The sequence below is a fragment of the Danaus plexippus genome, chromosome 12, assembly GCF_018135715.1.
Source record: "Danaus plexippus chromosome 12, MEX_DaPlex, whole genome shotgun sequence".
In the NCBI taxonomy this organism is placed as follows: Eukaryota; Metazoa; Arthropoda; class Insecta; order Lepidoptera; family Nymphalidae; genus Danaus; species Danaus plexippus.
This window is the reverse complement of record NC_083545.1, coordinates 5,668,352-5,692,872: the sequence shown is the minus strand read 5'-3', so window position 1 is coordinate 5,692,872 and position 24,521 is coordinate 5,668,352. Positions and strand designations below refer to the sequence as shown.

Below are 24,521 nucleotides of genomic sequence, written 5' to 3'. Positions count from 1 at the left end.
AAAAATCGAACTAGTTCAGATCTAGTATAGGTTATTTAATTGTTTCCAATCACATGTTTTAATCAGCATGAACTATGAATGCCGATAGTTTTTAGTTACACTCATGTTATAATCGCGAAAATAATTCTTTATCGCTCAGCAGATGTCGGTTGTTATCTCGATCGTATGTTGAGATTGCACTTCGTTTAAACCCACATTTCTATATAATTGAAATATAAATATTATGAAAGGTCTTTTAATTTGAAATCATCAGATTACACAAAAAGTTTTTTCTTTTAATTTCCTATTAAAACTCCTTAGCTGTTAAAATTATTACCAAAAGATCTAAATAAAAAAAATAAATAACATTTTCTTTTTCGGTAGATTTTTGTTTCGGCTTCGTCGGTTATTTTAATTCGATAAAAGCGTTATATTGTAACCCGTGCGTGATAAATCAGCTGAGGTTCTTATAAACGAATTCACTTTCACAACGAATGCAACATTTCTGTCAAATTCGTCTTTACTTGTCAAACGTTTGCATTGTTTTTTTTTCCGCTCTCTTCATCGGCATGTTACTTATCGCACTGATTAACTCCTATTAAATCGGTTTGCACTTTAATTTAAAACGGCATTAATAATTGTCGATGTTACTTTTATATGTATGAGACGTTTAAATTGAACTTGGAACGTAAACTTATAAAAAAAAGAAATCATTTGTTTTTTTTTACTGATTATAAAGAATTTTTTTAGTACTCTAAAATTTATAAAATAAAATAATTTTTTAAAATTCACACATTGATCTGTCTTAACGTGAGCACTAATAGTGCGGTTATATCGAGCTGTTGGTTTAAAAGTATCGTTGTAAGCAGGTAGACCGTTTCGAAACATGTTCATAGCACTTGTGGTCCGTATTTAATTATAGTGTGTTAAAATACCGACGTTGCGTTATCCTCAACTTACGTAAAATATCGATAATACATCCTTTAAGACTTTTTGAATTCCTATGAAAATACATTTTTACCAATCTATAAAAAAACTATTGAAAATATTTTATTTTTCTATATTATTTTATCTTTTTGTATTTTCGAGATAGTTTAAGAAATATTTTGAGTTGAACTGATAATTATTAAAAGAATTGTCTAAAACATTTATAAAACCGAGCATATTTAGTAAATTTATATTAGACAATCAGAAGATCTAGCACGTTAATATTGACGTCGAGTGTCAAAAAGAAACCTCTAAAACCTATTTTAAAAAATAAAAAAAATATGAAAACTTTATGTTAACACACTTAGATATAATATGGAAACAGAACAACGACAAATAAAGATTACACTATCATTACCTGCCAGTATTAAAACTAATTTATATTTATAAAAGGAAATTGTGCTGATAACGTAAGAAGATACATTATAAAGCTTTCACTCATCAGATATTACTTAGGTTATTTAGAAAACGATGATTTCACTATGACATACAGAAGCAGAAAAACAAGTAATACGCCGGTCAATAAAATATGCACTCATTACAAAACTATTAGAAAACTTTCTGTATAATACTGGCTGGAAACATAAAGACCATTTATGGAAATAAAAAAAAAATCACTTAATGTTGCCAACATTATTAACACAGCACTAGTTTTTTTCGTAAAGTTGCAATGGCCGCCGCCGAGCGCGGACCGCCGTCAACTGCAGCCCTGCACCGCGGCTTATGCAACCAATATTAACGGTAACATTGATAAACATAAAAAACTGTTCTTAAAAAAATAACTACGGAGCAGAAAATCGTTTAACGCTTTTTTACTCAATTAAAACAGATTTTACCGATATAACTCAATCGGCGACGAATAAATATTAAAATAGAAATTGATTTCAGAATTCTTATTTGATGCAATTTTATATTCGCTTTGGAATATAATTTTTAACTTTGTAAAGTTAGATCGGAGATGTTTTAAAACGTCATAAAGTTACGACAATTAATTGTTATAAAGCCTAATTTTAACGCTAAGTTATGTTGATATAAGTGTTACATTTTCTAATATTACCCACAATAACATTTGTATTATTAGTATTTATCAGTATAAAAAACCTCAGTAGGTTGTTATAGCTATGGTACTAGCGAGAACGCTGAGCCTACGTTGATGAAATTCAGAATAAAATTATATAGGGTCTCAGATAAACAAAAAGCATGTCGGTCATGTATATTACATCCAGAGATGTTAGTACAAGTTACAATAGTGAATTAAAAATGTCGCATAAATATAATAAAATATTTTAGGACTACGTTTCTGCAATACATTCACTAACTTTAAATAGCCTTGTACTTACGTATTCATAATTTGATAGTTGCAAAGCAATGAAAAATTATATTAATATAAAAAAAATAAAAATATTTTAATGGAACAGAAGAAAATGTTTTCAGCAATCGGTTTCATTGAGACAGAGTCATCGACCTCGTCTTATGCAAGAGCTCTAATTTGTTCACAATTTTGTGATTATATTAAATTATTATTAACAATTTTTTACTATATTAGTGTATTCGTATTGTTTAAGAACTGGTTTTACTTTAGGTGCTATTGGTAATTGATGAGCAAACACTCATATGCTCATGTTGGTGGATAGTAATCATATATGAGATCTTAAGGAGTTAAAAATTTACTTAGTGAATAATCAATAACTAACTATATTCTTAGCAAACGCATCGTTTACCGTTACCCATTCAATAATGTACATGAATAGAGCAATATGCGAATATTTAAATATTAGTAAATATATATATTAGTATATATATTAGTAAATATTAAAACTTTTAATCCTCTGTATGCAAGCGTACTTATACGAGACTCGTATATGTTCGGCGATGTCTGATCTCATAAAATGAGTTATCAAGGTTTTTCTTATTATAATAAATTTCTTAGCAAACATTATTTGGTACTATTGAAAATGTTTGTTTCTTACTAACGCTGTTAATGAAAAATAAATTTTAATCACGTATAATTAATACCTTTTATCAAATGAGGAATTTCGAGAAACAGAGAAATGAACTAAATTTGAGTTAATTATGGACCAGAATTTTATATAATTCTATAAAGCTGAATAGTGTGTGATTTCCCTTATAAGCTAATATATTTGGAAGAAAAATTCAAATAGAACTTAGAGAATAAAAAATTAATCGACACGAGCGGGATACGAATCTACGACCTCAAGAATATCTCGTTTCAGTTTCTTTACGAATCAAGCTATCGTGTCCTAAGTCAGATATTTGCAATAACCAAGAGAGATTTTATGAATGCTGTTGATAAAGATTGTGAGATGTTAATAATCAAATAGGAAAAAATCTTATCAGTTAGAACTTCCGTGGGAAAGTAATGGACATTGTATCGAAATAAAAGCATTCACCAACAGACATTCACTACACGGCTTACATGGAAAGTAGAGCAAAACAGTACATTACTGAATTTTAATGGACAGATAATGGAACATTACGGAAAAACAAATTTTATGATGAGATTACAATTGCAAAATAGTTTAACATCAGGAGAAAGTTATCGCTTTTTAAATTATAACTTAATTTTCGGAATTAACTTGTTAGTAGGATAACAAGTTACTTATGAGTATTTTGATTTATATTTTAATTTTCAATGTGAAGTTTCGATTGGTGTGAACTGTGGACTGTACAGTGACCGTATTCACGGATGGATCGGAATCATTAAAATTATCTCTGGATGAGACAAAACCTACAATATAGCTATATCTAGACATACACTTTTCGTGAGAATGATTTGTATAAAACATGTGTTATTTTCTCTTAATAAAAATTAACTACTAAAACTAAATTAACAACGAAATTAAAAGTTAACGTTTGACAAATACTTTATTATAAACAATATTGAGGCCATTTAAATATGTGTCTTACTAAAAAGAGAAAAATTGTTAGTTTTTCTTTAAGAATAACAAAAATTTAAAATAAATTAGAAATAAATTAATATTTACCTGATCAAATTGCGCTTTATTAAAATCGTTGGACTTGTATAATCTGTAACAATAAAAATAATCGGTTAATTAATTATTATCTGTTACTTTCAAAGAGAGCGACCTCGCGGAATCCGTCTCGGATCGTATAAGAATCGTAATAACGGTTTTGTGTGCCATATATCTTATTACTATGAAGACAGTAATTAAACATCGCATTATATACCACTCTCAAAGCGTATTTATATTGTAAATCGGTAACCAACGGATGATTTCGCCGATTTTTAAAAAGATTCGTTTTTAGTCACGCCCGACACGGATTATGTAATGAGATGAAATCGTGCAGAAAGTTATTTTTTATCTCACTATCGATTTAAGATTATATCTTATTATATGTATTATTTTAGTATTCGAGTTTTGTTCAATGTTTAGTTAATATCTTCTACAATATAAATTATTCAAAGCTGAATTAAATTTAATTTAGTTTAAAATATAATATTTATATATAAACATTATTTTATTAAATGCTACCCACGTTAGTCTAGCGTCAATTCTGATCCAAGCGACAACCCGTAAGACACGGACTTCTATTATTTTCTATTATTTTTTATTTATCAATAACGTGGCCGTGAGGTATTGTAACGTTCATTTTTATAAAAAGAAGGTTTTATATTAAGATCGTGTTACAAGTGAATATAGTATATTTTTTATTAACACCAATGTACATGACTATAAAGGATATCCTTTATTGTGTACTTTTCAACGGAAAACCTAACGGATGTTATCTAAGTTTTTTATAGCGAGAAAGTATTAAACGTACAAACTATTTTTAAAATGTAACATTTTTTTTTTTATTAGTCAAGAACAAACACCAGTTTTAATAAATAATGCCAAATAAAAATCGATTAAATTGTAGATCACGATGAAGGTAGCAGAGAAGGTTATTTAGGCAGTATAACTAAATATAAAGTTATTTAATGACAAAGTTAATATATACAAGGAATTAGCTATGATTTTACGTGCGGTCATGTGTATTTTACGGTGGTATTAAAAACCCTTGTCTTTTGAAATGTCATCGTGGAAATTTTCTTAGTCAAACCCATCATAACGTAACCATAGGTTAAAGCGTAACGAATAAGACATTTGCCGCGTGAAATATTGAATTCAAATATTGTATGATATCCCAAGAAACTTTAATAAATCAATGTATATAATTCAGTTCATCTTAGACGTGTTAGTTAAGTTTAAAAAAATATATGCCTCGAGCTTATGTTTTGTATTTTATATATTATTAATGGAGCAACCGTGATCCTTGAGCAAAGTTATCGTAACATCGGGAGTGTGTAGTTTTTAAAAATAACCGAAAATATTAGTTTGATTTAAATGAATACTCGCGAAAGTATTAGATTAGAAGTTTTGTGACACTCAAAATCTACTCGGAATTCGCGATCCCCGTTTTAAAAACTGTTTGCCTAATCTTATAAGTTTTGAAACTAACGCGATTTCGTTTGGCTCTTGTGATACTGAGGGTTTATAGCCCAGCGATATTTAACTCAACCTCAGTATCATACTGAGAAAGTTCCAGAGAAACCTATGCAGTTCAAATATATATAGAAATTATAAATATATGTAAAAATAAATGTATAAGAAGTAATAACTAAACAATTTGCATTCCGTTTTAATTTACTTATGACAATTTTAGTTTTATTTATAACTTATTGAGTGATAGGGAAAGAGTGGACCAAGAGAAACTACAAATCTCTCTTCATCAATCGAATGACTTTACAAACACCGTAATATTGGATTTCAAATTGAGTAATAACAATAATAATAAGTATAATTATAAAAAAATATAATGATTACTTCTCAATCTATTTATTACTAATGCATTTTCTACCCCCGATATACTTTTTAAGTAGACAATAGCAATGAGTTTTTGAGAAAAGTGGGACACACCAATACTTATCAAACACAGAACGTCATCTTTCGCAGTCGGTTAAAACGCGCAACGGACACCGTCGTGCGCTATTATGTTACACAGCTACTGGTCAGATGACCGGATAGTGACCGCTCTGATTCACAGCCTGCTCAACCTGCTTTTGTTACATCGCATTTTGTTTAGTTAACAATAAGCAAAAGTAATACTTTAAATATAAACTTACTAATCAAGAGACTGAAAGTATTATATATAATTATATTTTGAGATATCGTGGTTATTATGATTAGCGAATTAAACTTATTTAAAACACATGACTTTGTAGACAAGACGACTTCTAATATTAAAACCTATGACAAATTTACAGAGCTCGGATTGCAGCCATGAAAATTCGCTTTTATCATACAGTCCATTGTTGTGAACTTGGCATAGAAAGACTAGTTATGAACTATGTCTTCACTCATAGATTTGACGGGATGGAATATTGCCACAAATCTGTACCAAGCACTGCAAATAAATACCTACTTTATAAGCCCTCAGATAAGTTACTTATCAAACTTAAAATATGGCTATTTTTTATGCTTACTCCAGGTTGGCAGCACACTACAATACGGAGAGTTAATAGTTTTTCATTCATAAATCCTCGCACTTTATAGAACTATGGCAGTTACTGAGTGGGAAACGCGGAAAGCTACGTACTTAGTAGGCGATAGAAAGTAGGACTAAGAATACTGAAATTATAACAAATTATACACATTAATATGTCAGTACTTTCTGTTTTAATTATGTTTTAAAGTATTTTAAATTGTGATAGTCAAAACAAATTGTGGTACCGACAAAAACATTGGTATTAATCAAATTAAATTTCGTTTTATCCGATTGCGAACCTAAAACTGAGGGGGATGATTATAACTTATATATGTATATAAATAATGTTATTATATTTGTACCCTCATAATAAATAGCTAACTGGATCTGACAAATTATTCAATAAATTAAACTATACGCTTTCGGAACAACCTTTTTTATATAAACATATTTTGCACAGTCTTTCTACTCGTAATATCATTGTATACACTACTTAATAAGTACTACTTATATATGAAAAAAATATTTATTAGTGTGTGTGCGTCTCTGTGTGTTTACTGTGACTAACATTTATAATTATTATGCATAAAAAACGTTATTGTCACTTCTCACTATGCTAGAGTCGGCGTGGATGACGTTTCGTGTGATTAGTCATGGCTTAGTACCGGTTTCCGAATGACCCCGAGACTTAGTTCTCATTGAACCTCTTTGAATGGAGAAACTTTTAATGTTTATGTAAGTTTAGAGTACATAAGATATCCTAGCAGATCATATATTACTCACATGTATTTATAAAGGACATTTCATTACATAAACACATATGAAACGAGTTATATAGAAAAAAAAATTAAAAAAATGGAATTTAATTTATATGCGTCGACTATCTTACAAGCAACGCTAGAAATTCTTCATCTTAATCCAAGAATAGTTATATAATAATTTTTTTTATCACAATAAAGGTATATTTTGTCCCACTTAGATTCTTAATACGATTTAATCTATACGAATTACATATATCAAGGATACCTTTACAACGAGTTTTTATCGTCAAACTAAACAGAAAGTATTCCGTTTTTCATTAATAAATACTTCGAAATTATAGTTCTAAGTCTCTCTAAGGTGATATATATGGTAAGTACCATATATATTATTTTATTACGTTACTATATGTTATGAATCGTGGTGGCGTAGAAGTTAAAGGCTTGCCTCTCATGCATGAGGGTATGGATCCGAAACCTGGCAAGTACCAATGTGATTATTTCCGAGTTATACGTACTGTCTTACAGTATTTATACACCACGGACAGGCGGTGGAGGAAAACTCACAACATCGTGAGGAAACCCGGACTCATAATTTATATTATAAGCTTGTAATCGTCAATCCACGTTGAGCAAAGGTGGTGTTAATGCGCTAACCTTCTCCATGAAGAGGCTTTTGCTCAGCAGTGAGCATCAAAACCCTGATGATCAGATTATTATCTTTTACTACAAATAGAAATATTTAGGATATCATTACTTGTTTTAAGTCTTCCCATAATATAGTATTTTTATTTCAGCCCTTATTATATTGAAATTGTAGATAACGACTATAAGATTCAATATAGTAAAATTAATTTATTTCGCAACACAGACGTGTCTTCCTTATAATATTGATCCTACATTTTACTGAGAGTTAGTCAGTGACATTCAGGACTTTTAAACTGGATATTGAAAGGAATTGCTGTCGGACGTGCTGTTCGGTGAACTCAAGTACATTTAAATATCACTTTGATATCTTGATGTTTGCGCGAGTATCTGGCGTGATTCCAAAATACCGAAAGACAGTTTCACTCAGATAGACTCGCAGATAAAGCGCACTATTAATGTTAGCTATAATTGGCATAAGACGACGCGAAGTCTGCTGCCTCGAGAACACTTGGTTACATAAAATGCGAGTATTTATTTATGACTACGTATATTATATGAACTGAAGCATTAAAACAATTTAAAAAAAACGAAATAAACCTTAAAATTGTTGGCTGTAAAGTCTAAGTTCGTACTTTCATTAACCCTTTTTTACAAATATATGGACGCAATATTTTAACTTTCATTTTAAATAACATTTTAATTATGGAAGTTTAAATCCAAAGATTATTAATTTATGGGATAGTCACGAATGCATATCAAACACACATACATTTTATATTTAAACTCATGATCCACTTTAATGTAATGCAAAAAAAACAGATATAGTATTTTAAACGTGACGTACTAAAAATAATGGTTTTAATTTAATCTTGTTTACTCTTAATAAATTAATGCCGATGTATTGGAAATACTCCAAATTTTTATTACATGTTGAATTATAACAAAACTCAGTTCTTTATTAGTGAAGCTATAAATTCTGGGTTGTAAGGCAACTATCAATGAGGTAGGTTTATGTATTTATAGACAATTATGAGATAAGTGTGGTATTTCTTATCGAACTACCCAAATGACTCATTTAAGTCACACTAATGTCGGTACTCTAACACGAATTTGCGTAATTAGATCAAACAGAAAATGTCTTGGTTTAATTCATTTGCAAGTAAAAAAAATATAGATTACTATTATGATTGAAAAACAAGTGACTATCTGTATTTAGTTCCACAATACAAACTCATTGTAACGATGGTCATGTTTTGATTGATTTAAAAATATAGATTTTGACGAAAAGTTGCAACACTACTTTAAATGGGTTAAAGCGATTTTGTTCATTATCATAACACAAATATAATATTAACCTTATTCAGTTAAAATTCAGCAGAAATGCTTATTCTGATTTAGATAAGATAAAGTCTGTTTTCCATGAGATTTATATAGAGAACTCGAATATTGATATGATAACTAAAGAAGTCTTGACACTTTAATTTTCTCTGTTTTCGACAAACCATATTAAAGAGAAGCAATACTTAGTTGTATACCACAAATCAAGCCAGGGATAGAATAACGTTAATTTTCAACCACCCTAAAAACGGATCGTAAAAAACATTACAATATAAAAATAGCTTCATATAATAATTCATATATAATTCACGTTAATATAAGATCTAGAACCTCAAACACTAGTTAGCTAGGTCGATGGAAACTCTTACAAAAACTATGTCCAGCTAGATGTACCTAAGTGTAAACACGACATATGCACATTTTAAATGAATGGTCGCATACTGCGAGTGCATTTGTTATTACAATAGCTGTGTTTTTGTTAACATTTACATATAAAACAAATAAAGCATTGAAAGTTTATTGTGATACAGGAATGTGATTGCAATATGTTGGCACGCGGTGATACTTGTCTCATTTGGAAACTTAAAAGTGGGTAATATTTAATGTTTAGATAGGATATTAGCGCGCGAGGGATACTTGGGACTAAAAAATAACCACATAGCGACTATAAGGCTATAAAATTTTGTATTAAAGAGTGGTGATTTACGAGATTTATAACCACAGACAATCAAACACACGTGCATATCGGTGGTTACATTAAAACTCAGTTAGTTTATAAAGTAGATTATACAAAATTAATTATTACATGTTACAGTGAATTGAATTTAAGTTAAAAAAAAAACACTTTTTCATTTAAATTTTTTTTAAATGTTTATCTAGTCTGCCTGTGATCATGGTTGCTGAAAAATAATCGAAACGACGGAAAAATGTTAAAAAAAAAGGTAGTATCCGAAAAACTTACTTTCATTTAATTGTATATACGCCAAAATCTTAGATATCATTATATAATAGCAGTTATTTTACACATTAGAACTAAAGAAACTATACTAATGTGCATATTTACTCATTTTCCGTATAAACATTTAGTTTCTCTATAACTTTCTCATGTGTTATAAATATTTAACAGACAACAGTGGTATCGAAAAGTAAAATATAACATGCATGTTGGTCTGTGTCGGTTTTAGGTCGTAGGCCAACGAACGAATCTCTATCGATCGTAATATTGTAGGACAAACGGAAACACACGTCAGCTGTGGCTGTATGTTAGATCGGATGTAAAGCCTTTATTACGTAGATAGCTCTGTATGGACCTATAAATAAATAAAAAATAAAAATTTTGAAATAATCTACTTATCTCTCCTTCCTTTAGTATTTTTTATTAAATAACATTTTTTACTCTGAAATACGTGTGAACGCGCGCACACACGCACGCACGCACGCACGCACGCACGCACGCACACACACACACACTCACACACATATAGTGGTCTCTGTATACACGTATGCAATTTTAGATACAACAGTGTTTATATGTATAGCATAAGAGAGCTAAGTCAGTATAATTACCAGAATTTTGCGAAGCCTACATATAGTAACTTCGCAAATACTATCATGAAAAACTGGCAACACCCTGTATGTAGAGTAACGATACAAACTTGTGACGAGCATACTGAGAATGAGTCTTGGTTATATTATTAAAAAGGTAATAAATTGTTTCAAATGATAAAACTTTTATTTTCAAATTAAATCAAACTTTTAAATTCATATTCTTTAACCTTAGGAGAAAACATAGTTCTCGAAAATTCTCGAATATCCTAGAACATAAATTTGGCGAAAAGAATAGTTCGTAATTACTGACAACCAATGACACTATGACATTTGGCAGTGCTTGTGGTTTTACGTCACACAGCACATGACTTAACGTCAAGTGTATATTAATAAACAAATAACAGTTGCTGGTAAAAATATAAGCGGAGTCGTTCAAAAATATTTGTTATTCCATCAGACAAACTCAACGACATGCAATGATAAATACTTTTCAATCTCTAACACATTCAGAAAATAACTGCAGTATTGGTAGAGGAATATAACATGGGGAAAATATGTATGGTTGAATAATTAAAAATTTAATGAGATCTAAGATTTTCGCGAGTTTTATTCATTTAAATGAAACTAGTATTATTCGGATATACTACGCGGATTTTAAAAACTACGTAATCCCGACGTTTCGGTTACTTTGCAGCGACCGTGATCACACACACCTCGTCTGCCCGTGATCACGGTTGCTGCAGAGTAACCGAAACGTCGGGATTATGTAGTTTTTAAATAATAAAATCCGCGTAGTATATCCGAATAATACTAGTTTCATTTAAATAGTTTGTATGCACCAACACTTTTGTGCTCGAAATGTTCGGTGTCGTCTTCGCTCTGATCGCCTGGTTTGAATTTCAGTACATGTGATAAATATTAAAGATAGCGGTGTGATAAGTACTTCGGGATAATAATATAAAACGTGTCATTGTATTTTTTAATTTATCGGATTACAAGGTACTGGGGTGTCAGGCAGTGCTCTATAATAGGAAAAATTCAAAGACGTATAAAAACGTAGTATTTTTAATATGTGACTAAATAAATGAATTACATTAACCCTATTAAGGTTCTATTTTACAAACAAAATTGTCTTAGTATTTATATTAAAAATGCAAATAACCGAACTGCCACAGATAATATACAATATAATTTTATAAATAAAAATTGAGTTTTACATATGCACATTAAAAATTAATAGACAACCGAGTCTCACAAAGGCACGTACACTGCATTAGACGTACATTCTAGTAGATTTCATAGAATTATCATACTAGAACTAGCAAAAATTATACAAAAAACAAATCCCCTTTAAAACAGTAGAATAAAGTTAAATTATAATTCATAGAAAAAAATAATTATATATCTCACTTTACAATTTTGTATACAGTATGTGAAGAACACGAGTTCTGACGCGCTCAAGGTTAACCAGTGACAAGTGGATTGCGAACAACGAAGACGTAAAAATTAACACGTTTTATAAACAACACTCACTGGGACCGGGTAAAATATATTATTAAATTTTAAATATTCCGTTACATTTATTCTGGTTTTCTAAGGAGATGGTGATGAAGTATATTGGATTGTATTAATGCAATTATTTGTTTCGTGCGAAATTCGTTTTTATCTAAAAGCAATAAGAGCTGTAATGCTGTGAACGCGCTAGATAAACTTGTCCGACTTGTTTAGCGAACATATAAGATTTTATGTGGAAACTCTTAATGGGCATTGAATGCCTTTAGTCTTTAGAGGTTAAATTCAGTGGTGGTCGTCATAAAGATATTATGTATATCGATCATTGGTAATACATACCTGGTGATTAGCTGGGTATTTCACGTCTTTGATAATATTATTGATACTTATATTATATGTAGTAAATCTCCAATACAAATGCGCTACAATTTAATGGAAATACGTCTCAAAATCAGGGAGACGTTAAAATAATTTCGTTTCATAACATCCTTAAATGTTAACTAATAATTTGCAACAAGGATATTTATATTCTAGAAACAATACATATATGGAATAACTTATTGATGCTGAGAATGTAATTATTTTATTCGAATTTTTTTTTTTTATTATATTATTGGCCACAAAATAATTTTTAATATAACTTTCAGTGTTAATACGAGTATGATAATCACTAGTTTTTTTTCTGCCGCAAGGAAATATAACCATTTAAAAGATTATCAAAACGCACGTCAGGCTATTAAAGATAGAATTGCAGACTTTGGATAATTTTAATTACACGCCCTTGAGCGTATTGTTAAATTTTAAACAATGGTTTAATAGTTTTCCGTCGAAGGTCTAAGCTGAACACTTTGGGGATTAGTGCCTAATTTTTTTAGTTCTTATAATATTGTTATTGTTTGATTAAAAAAACACTATTTCATAGAAAGTATAAGATTTAATTGCTTTAATGCTATGTTAATTTACTTTAATGTCTGTGAATTTAGCGTAACGTTACCATTTAGATCAGATGAAGACTGATACAAACTTATAAACTTTATATATACTTTTTTTTTAGATCATTTAAGTATTTTTTTAATAATAAGTTTCTCTATGGACCATAGATTAAAGATCTTTGACATTCAAAGTGACGTTATTATGACAGCTCAGGAACATCACTATTCCAATGTTAGCCTGAATAGTGACGGGCAATCTGGCACCAAAATAACCTGATGCACTGACATGCCCTATTTGTATTGTGTTATATTACAGTATAACTAACAAGCGGTTTCAAACAGCTAATGAGCATAAAAATAGTTATAACTCACAAAAACAAAATTAATGCGCCGACACATTATGGAATAAAGTACAAAAGTTTATAAACATACTATAAAAAAAAAGGTACAGTTAAAATGATTTTTTATTTACCGTGAATATTTATTACGACTGTTTTATTGGAATAGAAAATTCCAGTGATTGTTCCGAGTTGTATAACAACGAACATCTGAATAAACATTCATTGTTCTCGGCAATCGCAATATGATTAGCCAGTCACGATAAAGAAGTCCATCGCTAATACAGTTCTCATAACCAACACTGAAGCTGGCTTCTAAAGGATCATCAATTTATTCTTCATACTTCTAAACTTTCTTTACTACATATAAACTGACTTCACTTTTGTCACAAATCACAATACATCCAATTCAGTGGTTCCCAAACTTATTTCGTGCAATTCAAATGAAATTAATTAATTATTGTGAGTTAGTTATATTAGCGCAACCCAATTTTTTAGTGGGCTTCTCAGTACCGTTTGGGCCTGCAGCTCCCACAAGGGGGAGTAAATGTCCAATTTGGAAAAGGCTGATTTAAAGTAACCTCGATTTTGATTTTTGTCGTAATACACCTAGAGAATTAAAGGATTATTTCCTTCACAAAATTTCAAAAAAAATTATATTTTGTAGTAAGGATACGTACATACATCTAAGTATACTCAATTTATTAATAACACTTCCAAAGTATATATTTCGTCGAGCTATATTCAGAATAACCTCAATCAGATCTGAAAACTTCTATACTAACATCAACTTTGTAACAATACTTTTAAATCAACATCAATATGGTTTCAACATACGCCCACCTATCAATAACTAACATACGCCCACGAACGTGATCACAAATAAATGTTACTAACAAAGCAAAACAGGCATCGAAACGCGATTCAAAAACTAATCTAATTGTCAAGGTCGGTTAGGTGCGTACTAAATGTTCAATGGACTAACTGATACAAGTATTTTACTATATTTATTCACTGTTCCTTTATGATACCAGTTACCAGTTATTACCAGATAATACCGGTTTTATTGAAGAAGGTTTTAGTTTAAATATTATATTGTAATAAAATTGGTGCGTGTTAAATTCAAGCTACGATTGGATTCCACGATGAGAGGCAGTGCTGTAAGTTTCTTCTTGTTTCTAGACTTCGCTTGGGTAATACTTGTATGTTTGGGATAGGATGTTGTATTTTGACTTTACTCGACCAAATTGTAAATAAGGAAATGTAATATATATACATATATATGTATATATGTGTATATGAGTATATATTTTTTTATATTTTAAAGTAAAAGAAACCTTTTGTATGTACTTGTTTAAAAGTACAATTTTGCTAAAACTTATCAGATCAACTAAATTATAACGAAATAAATATAAATTACTTTTTATTCATATATACGGAACCATAGTGAATGTAAGATTTCTAACAGATACCTTGCGGTTACGTGAATCGAGCGGTTTAAACAAGCGCAGCGGAGTTAACTGTCACAGTATTAGCAATGGAGTTGATGAGGAAATAATGCTTTTATATTAGTTATAGTGGAGAAGTAATGGACTTAAAAAAGTTTGGACCCATAAACATAGAACCGTTGTGAGATATATATCCTATGTACTTGATAAATGCTATACAGCCATTATGAAGCGAATCAAACTTTTAAGAAAACTTTATTGTATGTTACTAGATAAATTTTGAAAGAAAATAACCCAATTTAAGTTTCAGTACTTGGAATATAAAAAAAAAATACACTGAATTCCGGTCTAATAAGGTAAGCAGTTAAGAAGAATAGCTGAGAATTAAAAAGATTTTAATTTATTAAATATTTTTTTTAATAAATGTAATGGCAGACATTATACGACTTTAATACTACAAGCTTCAGTATAGGTCAGAATGTTTTAGAATTACGTCTATTTTCTTTTGTCAGATGTCCACTATTCCTTAATATTAACATTCGAAATTCAAACTCATTCAGTACAAAATAAATTACTCTCCATTTTCGAATATGGAATTATCAGATTTGTGATATACGATTAAAAGCTTGTAGTTTTTTTAAATTGGCGTTATTTTCATTTTTTTTTGTTAATAATCGTCGAATAAAATTAATCTGATGAATTAGTTCATTCACCGCATTTACTACTATGATATAAAGACGATTGACACGCTATAGAAATAATAAAAGAAATATAATTAAAACTTTTTACTTAAAAACTCTTTAGATTCATTTTAAAATAAAAAAATGATATATGCCAGGAATTATTGGAATGTATGATGAGTTTTAATAGTATTTTTCTGTATACGTTGTAATTGATATAACGTCGCCTTTATTTGCGTCAGTATTTAATAGTTTTACGCTGACAATGTTAAGATTGTTTTCTATTGTTCGAGTGACTAATTATACTTTGACAATGGCCTTCGAGACAAAGAATTATTAATAAGCTAGGCTATATAGAAATGTAATATATTCATCGCTTACTTGATACCGACAGTTTGTATGTTATGAATCGTGAAATGTAAAATAACTTTATAAAGAGAAAACGAAGACTCCATGGTAAGTGACGTGGGACGATACGCATAAACAATGCCTGATAAGAAACCATTCGAAAGTAGCCGCGCTCTATTTAAAATATCCACTAACAAACCAGTAAAAAATCTATACAGATTTGAAAGATGTTTGACGTAATTTCTTAGTAATGAAGGCGTTTGCGTTTTTTAAAAGATTTTCGTACTTCATGTATTCTATTCCATATTATTTAAATTTATATAAATACTATCTAAAGTAAAATAGAAATTATAAAGAAGAATCGATTGGAATCGATTTGAGAACCTCTTTTTTTGTAGGTCGGTTAATAGCATCGTGTTTGTTACAGTACTTATTAATATCGCAACATAATTTCCATAGAGTTTTTAATCTGAACAAAAATCAATTTTGTGTTTTATTTTAGGATTACGTAAGCGAGACGAAAAGTTTTCAAACATAAACCTTTTCCAATTAATTCGTTCTGTTGCGTCAATCATCGAATATTAAATTCACATTATGTATAACAATAACTTCAATGTTTTACAGTTGTGAAAACTTTTCCATATCTCAGATAAGAGTGAAACAGTCGGGAAGGAGAGACGGTAGTCGTTATTTGAATGTTTAGATTGTCTTTGGAACATTTAAAAGTTATTGCTGTATAGCGAGTAACGATGGCAAGAATTAAATTTCATTCAATAGAATAAATATATGAATTCAGATCAATTTGTAAGGAATTTATTTATTTTTTAAGCTTTTAAGTCGTGTTCACACGAATATTTAATTTTATTGTTGGCTTCATTACTATTAAATTCTGTGCAGTATTACTTGGAATAGTCCAATTAGTTAAACAAATTAACTTTTAAAACAAATTACATTTAATTTAATACGCTGGTACAAAACTAAAGAAATCATTTTATGTATTATAAGAGAAATATTAATTATATCCGTACGATCTACTATCGTCTTCAGGAATACGCACAGAAAACTAAATATTCAAATATCTTATAACATAACGTTAATTATCTATTATATAATGTACCCCACATTACCGTTATGAAATAGATGTAATAATTTAATTGTTACAAAATAGTATACATATAATCTTTCGTTTAATTTTAATATCACCAAAGAGGTTTTAAGTATTTATGAAAGAAGGATGTGTGTTATGAGCGTTTAAAAAATACAAGTATCCTAAAAAGGAGTTTTAATATGTCGAACTTTTTATAAACCAGCACCCTAATAAGTGCGGTCACTGCGGCGTATCCTTCCTGTTGAAGGTATGCAGACGTTTTTCAAGACGTGGGAACCTCATATTATTCTGACCTTTCCCCAGGGAATCACATGATACATTAGCTAGTCATTTATGTATCTGTGATCGCATTTCTATTGTCATTGTTATTTATTGAAGCGTAATTTTTTATTCAGTGTATATTATAACGGTATCTCATTAATATTGTATACCTATCTGTTATAGATAATTATGACGTATTTGCTCTTTAAAAATAATATAAAAATTACGTGATTTTATATTAAATTCATATGTTGAATCAATTTCTTGTTAAAATTCTCTTCATTTTAAAATAAAACGTAATTTTTTAAAAAACGTTAACTTATCGTAACATTTACATATATAAAACATTTTACCTAAAAAGGTGTTATATGAAGGTAATATTTTTTTTAATGCATTAAAAATAGACCACTCGCTATATATTGTTCTAAAAGCGGTTCAATTTGGTTCTAGGTTAAAACTATTACATTAATGCATAGCTTGGTTGCATTAAACATGAACAAAATTTATCTGATGTGTTTATCACAAACTTAATTAAAATGAAATATATTCAAAATATTAGAAAATTGATATAAAAATATTTTGAAAAAAAAATTGCTTCACTCAAACCAAAAGAGAATACTAAGAAATTCTTAAGAAAGCTTAAGTTATAATCGCTCTCTGTCGGGACGTTGGAATCTAAAGTTTTATGACAAAGTCATAAGATTCAACAAAAAAGGGTACACAGCTTAAAAACTACTACAAAATAAGGAATTATAATACAAGATGAAACCCTCGAAATGTTAAAATCTATATTAAAATTCCTTTTACAGACAATAATTTAATCTATATCATTATTAAAAATATCTGATAAAATTATTTAAATGAAATATCGTGATCTTAGGTCGGAATTTTATTTGTAAACTTGAGCGCCTGTTTATACACACATTGGCTGTTTGAATTGATGTGTTCGCTTTTAAAATTAAAGAGTGAATGGTTGTCGCCATATTGCCATGGCGCGAAACTAGACGATTGATTTTATATTAATGAATAAGATATGTTATTACCAAAGTTCATAGATTTGCAACCAGTAAAAAAACTAATATATCAAATAAGTTTTTGTATAAATGGGAATAAATGTTTAAAAAAATAAACGCTAAACTGTTTGGATGGAGGTGATTTATATGTTAAAATTTAATATATCATGAATTTACAGTGAACTAAGTAGAAAGTAGGGTCCAATTGGTAAAGAATATTATCGATTGCTTCATGAAAGTCGGCAGTGAGTTCAAGGTGACAACGGCGACCCATTTAGACAAGGAGCAATTATGTAATATATACTAGAGTTGAATGACCTATTTCACCGAATTATATGAACTATTTACAGCTAACTGCCAAACTGGAAGTCCAACAAACATTGTACTCTTTAATTGTATATGAAAAAAGACAGTATATTAAAAAATTAATATACGACAACATAAGTTGATCAACAACTAATGTTTTTTTTTACCTTATACTATACCGTAACCATTTTTGAATGTTTTAAATCAAGTATTGTTATAAAATCTTTACATACCGAATGTCAAGAATCTGTTGAAAGTATTAAGTCTGTGAAGCGGTGAGTCACTATGTCGAAACGCAGTGATGTCACATCCAACAAAGCCAGCTTGCATAACTATCTTTTATTGTACCTTTCTTACTAATTATACACAAAAATTATCTACAAAAAAAAATTACGTTCGGAAATGAAATATTCTTTTTTTATTAAATTTATAAATTTTTAAATTATTGTTTTATTAAATTTAGCGATATAAAAGTTTATTTTAGGATTTTTTTTAATAAACAGTTGTTTCGAACATGTTCTCTAAATAAAATAAAAAAAACTGGCGCCAAAAAAACTTATAAGAATGAAATATACAATTTTATGTAAGTATAAATGTATGGAGTGGCAACAGGTAGGTATGTTATTGGGGACATTTCTCACCCCCCATATAATAGAATATTCAAACAAGACGCGATAAGGGTTGCAGGTAGAAGAGGTGGCACCCCAGTATCACATACACCTGTTGTGTTATTGGCCGTGTTAAGCTATGAAAAGACTGATTATACGTTTTTTGTATTCAAATTAATGTTATTTAAGAGTTGGCTCTTAAGGATTAACCTTTTATTTATTGAATGAAGTAATTTAATATCTGTATATGCTACAGAAATTATAGACTATCAATCTCCTCTGAAGAATGTCAAGTGTTTCAGAATGCACGCTTCTTATTTTTTGCTTCTGTAATAACATGAAAGACCGGGTTTAAATTAAAAATGTAGAGTCATTGTGTGGAAATAAATACATACGATGCTGTATAAAGTAAATGTAATTGCTGTAGGTTAAAAAAGAATGAAAATAATAACTAATGTGTGTCAAAATTATTTTCATACATATAAATTGTAAAGGTTAATATTTGAAGCCACGTAATGTATGTAAAGTTGATGTAGCTTTCTATTCGCTGTTAGATCTCGCTCGTAAAGGACCAGAACAGGTTACCTGGGCGCCCGCATCCGTCTTGATTTACATTTTAAGCTGAACCATGGTAATACAAGTTTACCAGGTTTTTTACGAAATCGTCACTAATAATATAAACATTAAGAAGAGAATTTGCACTTAAATATTCACTAAACGTACCATACAGCTCTTAACATCTTGAATAAAATTTTTAACAGATAACATAAAAATTACGATAGCATACCTTGACGGCTAATTGCCAGCACAAATAAGAAAGCCTCCGACACACACAAGTGAACTGATAACAAACACAGGCACGTTTTATATCTATTTTCACTGAACCACCTATGTATGTGTATTATACACTTTGTGTACAAACAAGTTTGTTTACCACTAACAACACACCTGTGTCGCACGTTGACTGTGCAGTGACTGAATGTGTTGTAAGAGAGAGACGGAGACATGTGGGGGGGAGATAGCCATGACGTGGAGGGAGGACGACCGCTAGACTACAAGAACGCACACTGGTCACGTTTAAATATTCCAGACAAAAATATATTTAAAATATTCATATAATTTTATATCAAACTAATGTATGTTTAACGTTTTAATTTGTTAATACAATGTTGAGTAATTAATTGCATAAGAGGTTGTAAAGTAATGTCGTGATCTTCATTTAGGTCATTAATACGCAAGTAATATAATAAAGGTGTTCAGTGATTTTGTTATTAAATAATAACTTTACTAATTATTGGCAGTGAAATTATCTATTAATTTGACAATTACTATTTTCACGTCTATTAAAATTAAAATTATGGTCATTACAGATTGGATAGGTTTAATATATTTTTTGAAGATATATTATGACGTCATTATTGTCTATAAAAGTATCAACCGTCCCACTGTGCCGTACCTCCTGTTACCTGGCACCGACGATCACGGCGCCCCGCACCTCTGTTTAAAATTTTAAACTTTATGACCAACTAAATAACATTCGTGGTCAGATTACTAACGCTATAACAATTTATGTACAGAATACATTGTTTTTTTAATTTCTAATCGATTTTTAAAACCGAATTAATTCTTATTTTTGTTTAATACACTTTCAATGTAAAATACAGATCATAAAAAGTTTTAGAGAGCCAATAATTCTATATTTCTAAATCATCTGTTTATTGGTTAAATATTTAAAATCTATATTAGAGGCTAGAAGATATTTAATACATTTATATTTTATATGCAAGCCTGTTTTATATTATATATAATTTACATTTCACAATAATAGTGTGATTATTTCCTTATGTGTCAGTGTGTAATTCTATTCAATGTAGGTTTGTTAGCGGTATCTACGAGGAATGTTTTATTTATTTTTAACTTATACAGACAGGTTACGAGTTGTTTAACACAGATAATAAATAATTTTTAGATGAAATGTCTAATTGTAGGTTGGATCGTTTTACTTAATACTACATTTTAAAAAAAGAATAGTTATGTACCGTTCTACATAATTAACACTGAAATTAAATATTTTTTATCTATTTTCCAAAAAAATTAGCTTAATCGGTGACGAAGGTGTAATTTTCTTTTTGCCAAAATATTTCCTATTTACATTTATTTCTCATACGTGCATAATATCATTAGAAAATCGTAGAATATTCTTGTTAAAGATGGAAAGATATCATAAACTTTAACAACTCTCGCAGACTTACGAGTAAGCTAAGAGTACAATATTTATAATAAACCATAGGTTACATATTTTTCAAAAGCCTTACTAAACCTTTTAAGTTAATATATCGAGGTGAGCCATCTGACATCCTTTAAAGCCTCGGTTTCTAGCCCGTATACATATTGCAGTTAATTAGTTAAGATAAGGTACGTGGCCTGCTGTTATACATATTTACTTTACTTATAAATATGGATTTATTACTAATAACTTAATTGATAGAAATGAGTAGGTATAAATTATGAGTGTCGCATTTACCATGACTCGAGCCTGAAGTCTTATTTTGCTCTTTGAAAATTTTTATCAAGACAACTTTTGCTATGTATCCTTGAATAAGGCGGACATTTATGAGGGAGAACGCTTGCTCGTTTGTATCTTCATAACAAGAAAATTAAATAAAAATATATTAAAACATCTTGAAAAGTTAATGTGCAATACCTACTGAAATAAAACTAATATTTCCGGTTTTGCTAAGCGTTTTTAATTAGACGAGTTTCTCATCTCGTGATCACGGTTTCTGAAAAGTAAGCGAAATTTCAGGAGTAGGTACATATGTGGCTAAAATAAAGAAAAAGGCGTAGTAAATCCGAAAATCATAAATTAATTTCAATGAATAGGTGCTCGCGAAAGTCTTAGATCCCTCAATATACAATACCTAGGATCTAAGAGTATGTTGTAGACATTTGTCTCAACTGTCTTATAATATAAATATATAATGTTAGACTATTTTAATTTATGTCATATATATAATTAATAATACATAATAAAATCATCTAAAGAGAAAAAATATTTCAACACACCGTATTAATTACGCATTTGTTAAGAATCAAGATCATAATGGGACACCTTATTTTTAAACAGCTGATCTTTGCTCAGTTCAATTTACCGGCATTCATAACAAACTTAGCAATACCTGCTAAATTTAATTTACATGATTTAAAGAGCACGTGAAATTATATGTAACGATTGTACTTGGCTACAAGTTCGAGGAAATTTCAAACAAACTAGCTACTGAGTACTGACCTCATTCTTGCTTAACCTGCGACTGGTTTTATGGTGATTTCTTAATCTCCGTGCATAGACCGAGCCGCAGTGATTATGAACTTTGACCTACAATAACTGAATAACTTACCACGTAGATGCTTCATGTTGTGTGACGTTTGATGTAGGTACTTTATAAAAATTTATAGGATTGAATTCATTAATACGAGTAACTCCTGGGTTCTATGTGATTTTCATTTATTCTGAAGTAATGTTAATTCCTCTTCCGTACTAAAATAAGTACCACGACTATACTAGTAAGTAATAAGTTTTATGAAAAACGATTTATTAATATTTTTTCAATTCAAAATACTGATTATCCAGAAAGAGTTGTGTTAGATATTGTATCAAATAAGATGAATAAACTGTTTTACGCTTTAGTCGTAAATAATTTATCTCAATATATCTTAAATATCATATAGCATTCACTAATATTCAAGCAATATTAATACGCGCGTCGTAAGTTTTTTTTTATCTGGTTCTAAATAACCTTTTATGTTTAATTTTATTCATTTCCTCATGCCTGTCGCCTTATTACTATAAACATGTTGAAATAACAAAATTTCAAAAACAACCAAATCATGGTTAAATAATAAGTTCGTCGAATACAGTCGGTTCAATACAATTAGTCAATTACTACATACATATTTTAAATAATATGACTAATAAAAGAAATATATCCAAAATTATTATTATTAAGCAAAATAATAATAAAAAAATAATTAATTAACTTTAAGAATGCATAATTAATAATTATAAATAACACACTATCCATTAAGGGTAATATGGTTAGGGTCCGGGGATCACTAAGCATTAAACTCGCAAATTAGTTTATGATAGTATTAAAGCTGTCTTCCTCATATAAAGAGGCACCACTAAGACCTTTTTTTAGTCTCGAATTGACTGTAGCTGTTAACCCTATTAGCTTTGGCAGCGTCACCGGGAGGGCCCACTAATATCTAAGACCGTTCAGCATGCGTTATATCAGAATCGAAGTCCACTTACGGCAAATCGATTCAGTCACACACTGCAAGTGATGTACATTGTACAGTACTTTTAATAGAATGCAATCTTCACAGTTACTGAACTATCTACACGTGAGTATTTTGGTTATTGGTATCCATACTTGTGGGCTCTATCACTGCCCTAGTGATAAGAAGCTAAATATTTTTTTTTTTTGGGAAATGAATACGCGATTTTATTAATTTATTTTTATCCTCTGACGTTTCGATTAGTTTTCACAAGCCTTGATCTCGGATAGTGATGAAATACAGCGACGATTCATGTGAATAGCATTTAATAATGATATCTAAGATTGTAATAGTGAGGGTGTTTGATTTGATACTCTGACGTCTGGAGTATAACTGAATGGAAAATTAATTGACTTGACTTTGTATCTATGTGCTATGACAATCGCTTTCTCGAACGACTTCTAGCTAGTTAATCCTCAGGTTAAATCAAAGGTGATGATGATGATGGTCGCATAATTTTACAACACTTTCAAAAGTACTCAAAAGTTAAGTCATTGGTTTCGCCTACCGGACAGTATCGGTATGAAGCCATGACGCAGATTGCCGTATCAGGATCCTAGTAATTAATAAACTGCTTAGTATATATGGGCTATACATTTCCTCCCGCAGAAAATCGTACGGGACAAGGTCAGAAGACCTGGAAATATACACCACTCGGTCGTATACCGCTATGTTTCAATTCATATACTACTTTACGATAAGCCTTTGTATTTTTTGCTAAACTGATTGTCATGAGACCAAGGTGTGGACCTTTAGCTTTGATTAAGCGTCCATCGTCTGATACCTTAGCCGTCATATTCTGCGGTACCGTCTGGTGTTTACATTGGAAATATAAACGATTTTAAATAGTAACAGGCTGGTAA

At 29.8% G+C, this 24,521-nt stretch overlaps 1 protein-coding gene across 4 annotated transcripts in view; it reads right to left on the bottom strand.

The window, feature by feature from the left end:
- LOC116772324 (rab11 family-interacting protein 4) overlaps positions 1-20,339 on the bottom strand; it is a 50,079-nt gene extending 29,740 nt beyond the window's left edge. For 3 of the 4 annotated variants that reach the window (XM_032664464.2, XM_032664465.2, XM_032664466.2), the window contains exon 1: positions 20,108-20,339. In XM_032664464.2, coding sequence (XP_032520355.2) covers positions 20,108-20,327 — 220 coding nt within the window. In that variant the 5' untranslated portion in view covers positions 20,328-20,339. Of the gene's footprint in view, positions 1-3,971; positions 4,015-20,107 lie in introns of all 4 variants that reach the window. The other variant, XM_032664468.2, reaches the window with a different exon arrangement.
- Between the last annotated feature and the right edge of the window lie 4,182 nt (positions 20,340-24,521).